The sequence below is a fragment of the Geotrypetes seraphini genome, chromosome 1, assembly GCF_902459505.1.
Source record: "Geotrypetes seraphini chromosome 1, aGeoSer1.1, whole genome shotgun sequence".
Lineage (NCBI taxonomy): Eukaryota > Metazoa > Chordata > Amphibia > Gymnophiona > Dermophiidae > Geotrypetes > Geotrypetes seraphini.
In genome coordinates, this window is record NC_047084.1 from 383397290 (window position 1) to 383410702 (window position 13413).

The 13413-nt window shown below is 45.7% G+C and overlaps 1 protein-coding gene across 2 annotated transcripts in view; it reads right to left on the reverse strand.

Annotated features, from left to right (window-relative positions):
* The window catches only part of LOC117346549 (alpha-1,4-N-acetylglucosaminyltransferase-like), a 177817-nt gene that overhangs the window by 32321 nt on the left and 132083 nt on the right, over positions 1-13413 (reverse strand). For both annotated transcript variants that reach the window (XM_033916313.1, XM_033916303.1), the window contains exon 3: positions 11951-12400. In XM_033916313.1, coding sequence (XP_033772204.1) covers positions 11951-12370 — 420 coding nt within the window. In that variant the 5' untranslated portion in view covers positions 12371-12400. The remainder of the gene's footprint in view (positions 1-11950; positions 12401-13413) is intronic.

Sequence of the window (13413 nt, forward strand, 5' to 3'; positions counted from 1 at the left end):
AGAAAGGGCCTCCCCAGCTCTGGGGTTTCCTCACCCCTCGGAGAACTGGTAATCTGGGGCTGTGAGGGTGGCACTTGGATGTCTGGACTAAGGGTGGTGTCCGGCCCAAGAGAAGCAATCCTGGTCTGGTGCCCTCAGTGGGCTGGCATCAGGCATCAGTGTTGTAACTCCCTGCATCCGCCACAGCAGCTCCTCAATATTGCAGAGAGTCGGCATCATGGAGCGCTGCGAGGCGCCAACAGCCTGCCTCTTCTCTTCAACATGGAAAGGAAATATCGGGCCACAAAAGCTTCCAAAGAAGAAAAAGAAGGGTGAGGAGTGGAGTGGTTAAGGTGCGTACTTCTCAGCACGTCTCAGCAGTGGCCATCTTGGATCCCTTAGGTCCTTCCTATTGCTATTCACACCATCAGGGTTGTCTACTCTTGCAGATTTTGGAATCATCCGCAAAAAGGCAAATGTTATCTGGCAGCCCTTGAGCAATATTGCTTACAAAAAAGTTAAAAAGAACAGGGCCAAGAACCAAACCTTGAGGCACACCACTAACATCCCTTTCCTCAGAGCGATCTCCATTGATCAATGCCCTCTGTCATAGGGTTACCATTCGTCCGGATTTCCCCGGACATGTCCTCCATTTAAGGATATGTCCTGGGAACTGGACGGCTTTTCAAAACCCGGTACTTTGTCTGGGTTTTGAAAAGCTGTGTCATGCAGGGAGGAAGTCTGCGCATGCGTGGCTGTCATGTGATGATATCACATGATGTCCGCTCATGTACGCACTTCCTCCCTGTATGACAAGAGCAGGCAGCGGGGGGTGGGGCTAGGGTGGGCTTGGGGGAAGGATTAGGTGTAACTAGTTGGGCCTGGGGGCAAGGCTAGGGGTCCGGATTTTCCAAAAGTAAAATCTGGAAATCCTATTCTGTCACCTTCCACTCAAACAGTTCTTGACACAGCCCGTCACTTTGGGACCCATCCCGAGGACACTAAGTTTATTTATTAGACGTCTGTGTGGAACACTGTCAAAGGCTCTGCTAAAATCTAAATACACCACAAAAAAGTGCATTCCCTCTATCTAATTCTCTGGTCACCCAGTGAAAGAGATTTTTCAGACAAGACCTGCCTCTAGTGAATCCATGTTGCTTCTAGTCCTGTAATCTACCGGATTCCAGAAATGTCACTATTATCTGTTTTAAAAGTGTTTCCATTAATTTACTTAGCCAAAAAATGGAAACCTTAATCGAGTGTTCAAAATCCAATATCTTCTGACTATCATACAATGTAGAACACTCAACAGTTAAAAGATCTCAATACTCCCCTGGGGTCCAATCAATAGAAGGACGCCAATTCTGGGGTTAGGGTATCATCATTGATCAAAACCTCTGTGAAAATGTATCAATATTTATCAATAACTTAATTTTAATTAATTTTTCAAACATATTATTTTTATAAATATTTATGTATTTTTAAATGTGTTTCAACAATTCCTATTTCTCTCATGTATAGGAATTTAAAGAGCTGGCAACAATCAAATGTAACATAGGACATAGAGTCTGGCATGCTGTTTTGTAACTGACTACAAGCACTTATCTTTTTAGACCCAACGGAAGCCAAGTCTGTTTCACGCCAACGGGCTTCTTCAGGGGAAACACTAAAGCTTGTATTGCTGCCAGTGTCTAATAATTTAACAGTTGTCCGGTGATATGCTATAAAGTAGCCACGAACAGGGGAGAGGGGAAAAACATCTTATAGTGAAATTTATTAAGTAAAATGAATACTTATTGGATTGCTGGTTTAACCTTGAATAAAAAATGAATGTGACTGTTGGGCAGACTGAATGGACCACACACAGGAGGTCTTTATTCTTCAGGTGTGTTTCTGACTGTAGCTCATTATAAAATTTTAAAAACATCATTCTCATAAATTATAGTAGTATAGTTGTATAATAGTTTTGGGACCAAAAATCTCAAAAGCACGCGTCTCAGGTGCACGTATTAAAGGCGTGTCTTATGTGCACTTATTGACAGCCGACATACCTCTCCTCCCTTCCCTTCCCCTCTATTCAATAGCGCCTATGAAGTGTGCATATATTGCACTCCAATAAGATATGCCTAAGTTATGTATATAGCTATGGGGTAGCTTTTTCCCAGCACATGCGCACATATACGCTTCTTTCTGTGGACTATTCTGCACATGTGCTGATCGCTGACAACAGTGACTCGTCTCATGTAAATCTGGCAACCCTCTGTGAACCTCCATGAACCTCATTTGCTTGCGCGGTTCTTCAAGAATTGCTCATCTTTAAATTGTTATATTTATGGCCCCAACAGTGGCCCATCAGATTTTACTGGCGATATTGTTCATATCTAGCTGGGTGATTCCCAGATGTGTGCCTTATATGATATTTGTACTCAATTGTTTGTATGCATATATTTTTTATCACATGATGTATGCACTTAGGGCTCCTGTTACAAAGGTGCGCTAGCGTTTTTAGCGCATGCACCGGATTAGCGCTGTGACAAACCAGTAGCCAGCTTTGTTCCTGTAATGGATAAAAGCAGAGCACGGTCCCTGGTCAGGAGAGCTGACCAGGTTAAAAGTAAGGATATTGAAATGGCTGACTACCCCTCAGACAGTGAGGTAGAGCAGGAAAGGTATGAGCCTAAGGTTATTCAGCACAGCATGCCATATCAGAATAAATACACCAGAAAGCCTGTTAGGACTTTTACTAAAAAATTGGAGACCTAGTCCTGCAAGGTATTCACACTATCAGCCTAGGAGAAACGAGAGTTATTTCCCTAGGGATTTACATCCCAACCTCCCTGCTCCTAGGAGAGAGGGGTACGTAAAAGCAGAGCCCTGAATCACGCAGGGGGAGGCAGGAATGGAGGTAAAACTGGGGAATCAAGGCAAAGGCCCCAGCAGCATAGTAAACAGGAAGGTGAGGAGAGAAGTCTCTCTCCTCATCCCCACAGCAGTGAGGACATGGATATGGCAGAGGACTTCCCAAACCTGAGCCCAACTGCCTAGAAAGCTGAGGCAATGGACACTACTGAATTGTGTCTGGAAGCTGACTATAACCCAGAGGGAATGGAGGTTAGTCCATGAGGAGAAGTGAAGGCACGAAACTGTCTTTCTAAGCTGTGTTTGTGTGCTGGCTCTCTGTAACCTGAGACCAGCTGGCCTTGATTAGGGAGAGAAGGAAAACCTCTCCGGTTTTGCTCTGAGACAGCTCAGAGGTTTTTAGTTTAAGAAGCTGTATTTCTGATCGTGTGAAGCCACTGGGATAAAGTCTCTGTAAAGCTAACAGCTTATCTAATACCCTGCTGTGCTCCGACGGCTAGAAAGCTCAACTGATGCTGATAAGAACATAAGAACATAAGCAGTGCCTCCGCCGGGTCAGACCATAGGTCCATCCTGCCCGGCAGTCCGCTCCCGCGGCGGCCCAAACAGGTCACGACCTGTCTGAATCACCAGAAGGGGCTCCCTTGCCACCTTGGTTTCTCATTGAAGTCCTATCTTCCCATCGTAGTCCTAACCCTCCGGTCTTGCACATGCACGACCTGTTGGGTTTCTATACTTATTACCTGGTTAGCTTTCTATATCTGTGTTACATCCCAGCACCTCTCTCAGTATCCCACGATCCCTTTATCCCTCAGGAATCCGTCCAATCCCTGTTTGAATCCCTGTACCGTACTCTGCCTGATCACTTCCTCCGGTAGCGCATTCCAAGTGTCCACGACCCTTTGGGTGAAAAAAAACTTCCTTGCATTTGTTTTGAACCTATCTCCCTTCAGTTTCTCCGAATGCCCCCTCGTACTTGTTGTCCCCTTCAGTCTGAAGAATCTGTCCCTATCCACCCTCTCTATGCCCCTCATGATCTTGAAGGTCTCTATCATATCTCCCCTGAGCCTCCTTTTTTCCAGAGAGAAGAGCCCCAGCCTATCCAACCTCTCGGCGTATGGGCAGTGTTCCAGATTCGTTGCTCTCCTTTGGACTCTCTCAAGTACCGCCATGTCCTTCTTGAGGTGTGGCGACCAATACTGAACGCAGTATTCCAGATGTGGACGCACCATCGCTCGATACAATGGCATGATGACTTCCCGCGTCCTGGTTGTTATGCCCCTCTTTATGATGCCCAGCATCCTGTTGACTTTTTTCGAGGCTGCTGCGCACTGTGCAGATGTCTTCAGTGATGCATCCACCAGCACACCCAAGTCTCTCTCAAGTCTGCTGTCTCCCAACAATGCCCCCCCCCCAATTTGTAGTTGAACAACGGGTTCTTTTTCCCTATATGCATGACCTTGCATTTTTCCACGTTAAAGCGCATTTGCCATTTGTTTGCCCAGTCTTCCAGCTTGTCCAGGTCCCTTTGCAGGTCCTCACACTCCTCCCTGGACCTAACTCTACCGCACAGTTTGGTATCGTCTGCAAATTTTATAACCTCGCACTTTGCCTCCTTTTCCAGGTCATTGATAAATATGTTGAAGAGTAACAACCCCAGCACCGATCCCTGTGGCACACCGCTCGTGACTCCCCGCCAGTCAGAATATTGGCCCTTCACTCCGACTCTCTGCAGTCTACCTGACAACCAGTGCTTGATCCATCTGTGCACATCCCCTCCCACCCCGTGGTTCCACAGCTTCCTAAGCAGCCTTTCATGTGGCACCTTGTCGAAAGCCTTTTGAAAATCGAGGTAAATGATGTCTATGGGTTCCCCATTGTCCACCCGACTGCTTATTCCCTCAAAGAAGTACAGAAGGTTCGTTAGGCACGACCTTCCCTTACAGAATCCATGCTGGCTTGTTCTCAGTAGGCCATTCCTCTCGATGTGCTCGCAAATGCCGTCCTTGATCATAGCTTCCACCATCTTCCCTATAATTGAAGTCAGGCTCACCGGCCTGTTGTTCCTGGGGTCACCCCTCGATCCCTTCTTGAAGATAGGTGTGACATTCGCCAATTTCCAGTCCTCTGGTACCTCACCAGTTTTCAAGGATAGGTTGCAAACATGCTGGATTGTGCCCGCTATTTCTTGTCTTAGTTCCTTCAGAACCCTTGGGTGGATCCCGTCCGGGCCCGGTGATTTACCGCATTTTAACCTGTCTATCTGTTTGAGGACATCCTCCTTACTTACCTCTATGTGCTCCAATTTTTCGGCCTGTTCCCCATTCATGAGCTCCTCTGAGTCCGGTATATTAGATGTGTCTTCGCTCGTGAAAACCGACGAGAAGAACGTGTTCAACCTCTCAGCTACCTCTTTATCCTCCTTAATCACTCCCTTCCTATCCCCATCGTCCAACGGCCCCACCTCCTCTCTCGCTGGTCGCTTCCCCTTTACGTAACTGAAGAATGCCTTGAAGTTTTTCGCCTCCCTGGCCAGCCCCTCTTCGTATTTCCCTTTCGCTTTTCTAACCTCTTGGTGGCATTCCTTTTGGCATTTCCTGTGCGCCTGGTGATTTTCCTCCGTTGGGTCCTTTTTCCATCTCCGGAAGGATACTTTTTTGTCATTTATTGCCCTCTTTACTTCAGTTGACATCCAAACCGGGTCCTTTGATCGCTTGTTCTTGCAGCTTTTCCTGAAACTGGGGACGTACATTCTTTGTGCTTCCTGCAGAGTGTCCCTGAATAGGGTCCAGGCGCTTCCCACAGTCTCCATCCTAAAGATGTTTCTGAGCTTCCTCCCCACCATTTCCCTCATAGCAACATAGTTCCCTTTCTTGAAGTTGAGCGCAGTTGTTGCGGTCCTCCTTACTATGGGTGTCCCCCTTTCTAATGTGAATCTGATCGCTTTGTGATCACTGTTGCCTAGTGGTCCTCCCACTTCTACCCCTCTTGCAGGCTCCCCTAATCCGTTTAGGATGAGGTCAAGAGTAGCACCCCCTCGCGTCGGTTCTTTGACTAGTTGCTCCATGAAGCAGTCCCTCACAGCTTCTACAAATCCTGTTTTCCTAGTGCAGTTGGAGTGACACGTACTCCAGTCTATTCCCGGGTAGTTGAAGTCCCCCATCACTGTTACACTTCCAGTCCTGCATTCCTGTCTCAATTCCGCTTCCAAGTCGTGTCCGACTCCTTCTGGCGTACCAGGTGGGCGATAGTACAGCCCCAGTTTTATGCCTGCACCCTTGTTTCCCGGCAATTTGACCCATAGCGATTCCAGCCCCTCTGCCTTCGTTGCCATATCCATCCTGACCGAGTGGATAGAGTCCTTTATATATAGTGCTATGCCTCCCCCCTTCTTATGGGTCCTGTCCCTCCTGTAGAGCTTGTACCCCGGCAGCGCCACATCCCATTGATTTTCCTCTGTCCACCAGGTTTCTGCAATTCCAATTATATCTAGGTCCTCCCCCTTGGCCACGACTTCTAGTTCACCCATCTTGGCCATGAGGCTTCTTGCATTTGCGTATAAGCACCGCAGGTCCCGTAGGTCCCGTCGTTTTTCCTCCACCTCTGCATTTACCTGGGCCGCCTGCCCTTGGATTTCGGGCAGTTCTCCTGTTCCCTGTGCTTCTGCTTTGCCCTCAGCCTTTACCCTCTTAGCTTTCAGCTTCCCCACATTCCCGCCAACCCACTTCCCCGCTTTTCCTCTGGGTTTTCTAGCCCTACCGGCCCCCTCCTGGGCTATCATCCCTTGAGCCTCTGTTTGATCCCCCTCGCCTTGTGGTACCTCTATATTGCCCTCAGCTTTTGCCCTCGTGCCACCCAGTCCCCCTGTGTCTCCATGCCCCTTAGTCTTCTCCCAGCAAGCTCCCTTTACCTGATGTTTCCCTCGTTGTCTGATCATAAGATCCTCCGGTCCCTCTGCTTCCTCCCTGCAGTCAGCCCGTTCAGCATCTGTTCTGGATACTGTTGTCCGAAGCGTCAACATCAGATCAGCTGTCAGCTTTCCCCCTCTCCTCAGTTTAAAGCCCTCTCGATCTCCTTCCTCACATTGGCTGCCAGTAGTCTAGTTCCCGCTGTGCTCAGGTGCAGGCCGTCCCGCCGGTAGAGCTTGCTCTTTCCCCAGAAGGACGTCCAGTTCCTCACAAAGTGGAAGCCCTCCTCCTGGCACCATCTCCTCAACCATGCATTCACAGCCTGGAGGTCTGCCTGCCTCTTTGCATCTGCTCTCGGTACAGGCAGGATCTCCGAGAATGCTATCCTCCGTGTGCTCCGCTTCAGCTTTCGTCCCAGGACCCTGAACTGGTCAGTCAGTGTGGCCATGCTGAAGTTCCTCCAGCTCACATCATTCGTTCCGACGTGGATTATTACCGCAGTCTCCTCTGTCTCTGCTCCGTCCAGGATCCTCTCGATCCTATCAGTGATGTCTCGTGTCTTGGCCCCTGGGAGACAAGTCACTAGCCGGTCCTCCCTTCCTCCAGCTACGTGACTGTCTACCTCTCTCAAGATCGAGTCTCCCACCACAATAGCAGACTTCCCTTTCCTCAGCAACCTCCTCTGCCTCAGGTCCGTGTCCTTGGTGTAGTGCGGTGTCTCTCCCTCGGGGTCCCAGTGAGTCGCGGTCTCCTCCTCTTGCGTGGTTCCTCCGCTAGGTCCTTCCCCGATGTCGCCTTGTGGATCCTGGGTCTCATCTGCCGACATCCGTCTGTGCAGCTGCTGGTCCCGTTCCTCCACCTTCCTATAGGCCTCCTCGATGAATCTCTCGAAGTCTCTCACCTGGTCCACAATGGGGCCTGCTCCGTCTGTGTTCTGGGTTGACCAGCTCGTCTCCTCTGTGGTGCGCAGTCCCTCCAGTCCCTCCAGTTCCTGGACCCTGACCCTCAATCTGCCGACCTCCATCCTCAGGCTTTCCAGTTCCTGACACCGACTGCATATGTACTCCCGCCTTCCCAAGGGGAGGTAGTCGTACATATTGCACTCTGTGCAATATACCGGAAAGGACCTCTGGGATCCTGGGTCCTCCATCGCTCTCGTAAAGTGCTGGTGTGCTCCTGCTGATTGGAGCCTGTTATTTTGTTAGCTTCAGAATCCAACTGTCGTCACTGCAGGCGCTTCACAAAGGCGCGCTGTTGGCGCTGTGCTCTTTTAAATGTTCCCTTTCGGTCAGGGAGGGGGGCAGAGCAGGGCTCCCACGCTGCCTCTCTTCGGGAACAATCTGGATACGCTGTCTCCCGCTGGTGGCCTGAAAGGGGGCCCGGATGGCTGCTGTGCTCTTTTAGATGTTCCCTTTCGGTCAGGGAGAGGGGCGGAGCAGGGCTCCCACGCTGCCTCTCTTCGGGAACAATCTGGATACGCTGTCTCCCGCTGATGAGTTCGATTGGAAGACAGAACTCTGAACAGAGTCTGGGCTGGGAAGCTTGTGACTTCATTCCCAAAGTTTGCTACTTTATTTGCCTGCTTGGTTTAGGCAATTTTGCTTTCATTGTTTGAAGTTTATTTTCATGGCATTTCTGTTTAGTTGAACCCTGGTGAAGAGGACTGTCTTTAAAACAGAGAAAGTCCAGAGGAATGCAATTATATGCCATACTTGGCCTTTAAGCCATTCTGACAACTGTTTGCTATATATTTTGGTTTTACTTTTTGCCTGACTTATGCATGTCTTGAGGGTGGCTGACGGTGTTCAGACCGCCTATCAAATAAAGCCTGAGAATGAGATTTTGACCATGCCTGAATTGTGTCTCCCTTTATTGGCAAACGTATCTCAGTGTGGCCTGGGCAGACTAGGCAGGAGCCTAGGTCTATTTTACCTGAAAAGCCTTCCTCTTTCCTGGAGAAGCCACGCTGACAGATCAGGATTCGGCACAGCTAATCCGCCTGATGGTCAGAGCAGGGGATAGCTGTGTGACAGCGTGCACTACCTGAAAAAATACTGCCTGCTCAAGAGAAGGTGGCAGCGACTAGCGCGCTCTATTCTGCACGTTAAGGCCCTAACACACCTTTGTAAAAGGAGCCCTTAATAGTTTGTATGTGTTTATATATATATAATCTTTTTATATTTTTGATCCTAACAATCCAGTATGCTTTGTTGAATATTTTAACATGTGTGTTTTATTCTCAGTGTAATTTAAATTGATTATGGTTTTATTGATTTGCATAGATTTGTTTTTTTGTTTTTTTTAAGTTCAATAAGTTTTATTTGTTTTCAAGCAGAGTAAAGAAATAACAATAGACAAAATATGTCACAAAGGAGCAACGTCAAACAAAATTAGGAAAGCAGTATAGAGCAACTCACAACAATCTATACATTAACGTGTAATGAACAAAGCTGTATACCAAATTATAATGCAGAATTTTGGTACAGTATTTCACTAATGGAGACCAAATACAACAGTAAGTATGATATGTGTTACATCTTTCAGCATTAATTTTTTCATATTTGGCAGTTAAGCACACAGAGTTCCACCACACGGAATACTCCACTAGGTTTTTCTAGTTGTGAAGGATATTCTGAAGAGCCAGTGCAGTCAAAATACGGAAGAGCTGAGCCTCAGAATAATCACATAGATAAGAGCTTTCAGGATTACCAAACAGTATAAGGGAGAAGTCAATGAGTTTGTTAAGAGAAAAAATCTCAGAAATTGTGTACCAGACTCGGTTCCAATAAGTGCGAAGCAGAGGGAAGTGGAAAAGTAAATGGTCCAGAGTGCCAAGATGAGCGTTACGGTACAAGCAAGTGGGAGACAAACTGTTATTAATTTTATTGGAAAGGACAGGCGTCCAAGTGGCTCTATGTAACAGAAAATACAGTGATTGAAGCAAAGAAGCTGACTTAAGGGATTTGAAGAAATGTAACCATATATTTGTCCAGGTGTCAGTATCAGGAGTGTGTTGCAAAACTTCAAACCATTTAGAGGAGAAGACAGATTGATCCACAAATTTCTTTAATTGTATGAATCTATACCAGGTGGAGGCAATACCTTTGGAACGTAATGGAGAAAGTTTGGTGTGAAAGTTCAGTAAGTTAGGGGATTCCCTCAGAGAGGTTAAGTCTTTGTACTTTCCTCAGACAATGTGTAAGTTGCAGCCATCTGAATTATTGGCTAAGAGGAAGATTATAAATAGTGGCTATCTCTGTGAAACTCATCCAACAGCCATGTCTAACAATGTGCCGAAGTGACCAAATACCACACTTTTCCATATAGGCCAAGAAATTGTAGAATTCTGTATTTTTATCACCAGATTTCCACAGATAGGAATGAGTAGGGAGGAGGACCACTTTTCTTCCATTAGGCTTTCTACACAAGTGAGTGCAGATTTAGCAGAAGACAAGAGGATGTCCGACTTAAAGGAGGTAGGAATTTCCCTAGAAACAATATACTGAAGAAGTTGTGCACCATATTTGGCTTGTTCAATCGATAACCAGCAGAGAAAGTCTGCATCTACTAGGGTCATTGGCCAGAAGGAGCATTGGCGGAGGAGAAAAGAGATGTGGTAATGGTAGTAGCAAGGAAAATTAACTCCCCCTAAGGACTTATACACCTTAAGTTTTGAGAGGGCAATGCAAGGTTGTTTGTTATTCCAAAGGAACCGCGTAGATGATTCCAAAGGAATCAAGAGATGTATAAAAGGATTTTGGGAAAAGAAAAGGAAGCATATTAAGAATGTAGTTAATTTTGGGAGAGATTATCATTTTTATAGATTCTAGTCGCCCCCACCAAGTTAAATGTAGTGGGGACCATCGACTGGTGAGATCCCTAACCATAATAATTATATAATCAATGTTATAATTTATGGTATCATCCTGTGTAGTACCAAAATATACTCCTAAATATTTGAGCTTATTATTAGTCCAGTGGAAATCCAAATTGCCCGCTTCATGTCGTAATTCAAGGCAATTGAAAGCCAATTGGTCTTATTGGAGTTCAATTTATAGCCCCAAAACTGGGAATATTGAGCAATAGTTGAAAGCAGGGGTGATATGGAGTCCGGCGTTATAAACAACAGAATGTCATCAGCATATGCTGAGAGTTTGGTTTCTATTTCACCAAATCGAAAACCTTTTATTGATGAATGGTTACGTATAACCAGGAGTAAGGGCTCCTATATTTGTTATTTTTAACATTTTTCATGATTTTAATGATCTGTGTGTCAACACTTTGTAGGCTCCTGAGGCAGGCCGGAGAGGTCAAAACATATGTCGAGCTATCATAGTAATAAAAGCAGAGTTTTGAAATAAAAAGCAACTTTGTGTTCTTGGACATCTCCACTGTTTGTTCGCTATTGTCTTGTGGAGGCAACCCTCCTGATTTTGTTTGTAAAAATAAGTAAAACACCTTTATTGGTGGCTCTCCAAAAAAACAAACAAACCCCAATACAAAAGTAGGATATAAAAAATAGAATAAAATCTCATACTAAGTACTTCACTTGAATTCTTAGATTCTGGAGCAATTTCCTTGGTTACTTCCTTACTAATACTCCCTGTGGGTACTGCTAACTTGAATTCATGGTACCTTTGCTGCTCCTGGACCTTTTTCTTAGCTGTTTCTCTAGCAAAGACATCCCTGTGTTTTTCCTGCCTTCTCTCTCTCTTAGCAAAACATCTCCTTTGTTAATCTAATTGGTTTAAGAGCAACAGTTCTCCCTAGCTAGATGATTTAGCTGGCCATCAGGGGTGGTTCTTCTTCTGGCTGCCTTATGATTCCTATGGGCTTCTGCAATGCCTCTCCTTGCACAGACTCCTATAGAGGAATTACTTCTGGCCCACAGAGACAGGATACACCCACACCCCTTGATGGGTAGACTGGCCCAACCTCCATTACCTCATGACATCTAGAGTTAGCTCAGAAGCAGGGACACCAGAACCTTCTTTGTTCAGACTCATAAAAATTGTGGTTTCTTGCTATATTAATATTACAAGGGACTATTTTTAAAGCATATTATAATGAGATAAAATTAAAGAATTGGAATGAAAGAGAAACTGAAACTAAAAATTAAACTAAATGGAACAATGTTGTTATGAATAAGTATATGCTTCACACTGTTCTATTTTAAGTTAAAAATGGCAAAAAATAACAGTTACCTTTTGATACCATGGATAAAGAGGCGTGTCTTGAAAAACCTCTTCAAGGTCTAAGGGAAGGATGTTGACATTTTCCATAGATGACAGCAGTGGAATGGCTTTATAGAAGGAACTCTTGGTAATAGTCATGTTTTTGGTCAGTCCTTTCATGAAGAAATAAATTGTTCTGTCAGGGTACGTTTGAGATGCTGATTCTACAGCACATACTGCTAGAGGGGAGGGCTCCAGTTTCTCTGAGGTCTCAGCTAAAAAGATTCCAGTATTAGATTTAATAATGACATCACTTGATAACGGCTTACTGACATTACTTGTTAACTGCTTATGCATGAATTTGTGCACTGTCTTCAAAGGCTGCATCCAAAAGAAAGTAGAAGAAATAAAAAAGAAAATGAAAAGTGAACATTTTATCCATAATTTCATGGTTAATTCTTGGAGTCAGTGCTGCAGGATCTGTTCAAATAATGAGACAAAAGAAAGTGATCTGGCATTAAAAATAAATATAAAATACCCACTAAAAGGCTGCTATATTCATATTGGCTTTTGAAAAGAAGCTTCCATTAATTGAGTGGGACAATTATAACAGCATAGGAAAGAATGTTATTATTTATTTACAGTATATACTCAAATATAAACTGAGATTTTTGGGCCAAATAAATGGCCCAAAAATGTGGGTCTCAGTTTATATTCGGGTCAGCACCCACCTGCCTCCCCTCCTGGACCTGTTGCAGGCCTCCATCGGGTCTGCCATAAGACCTGGTGGGTCGGGACAGGAGGGATCTCTCCCGCTTCCTGTCCTGGCCAACTCTAACTAAACTCTCACCTACCTGATTAGTAAAAAGCATACCTTTTAAAATCCCTGGTGGTCCAGCAGTGAACTGAGGCAGAAGTGATCATCCTACATTCCTGCCCCATGCAGAGCCACTATCTGAATGGCTGCCACAAGTTCCCATGGTCTTGCGACGTTAACATGAAAACTCATGGCAGCCATTCGGATAGTGGCTCTGCATGGTTGCTCTAACTGACCAGATGAACACTAGAGGGATGAAGGCAAGACTTCCTCCCCCTAAACGTGCCCCGGTGGTCACTGTCCCCTTTCCACCCCACAAAGATGTGAATGAAACAGTACATACCTGCTTGTATGATAGCTTTAGATGGTATGGCCAGTCCTAGTAGAGCAGCAAGCAGGTCTCTGGATAACTGGGTGGCTAGTGCAGTGGACTCCACAGAAGAGGACCTAGGCCCATATCTCACTCTAATTACTACACTTGTGGTGGGAAATGTGAACCCACCACAACCCACCTAAATCCCACTGTACTTACATATAGGTAACATTTGTAGGCATAAAGGCTTTTGGTGTGGTGTACAGTTGGGTCCAGTAGGTTTTACATGGGTTTTGGAGGGCTCACCATACACTCTCAGGGAGTTATAGTGAGATGTGTACCTGGGCCTTTTTATATGAAGTT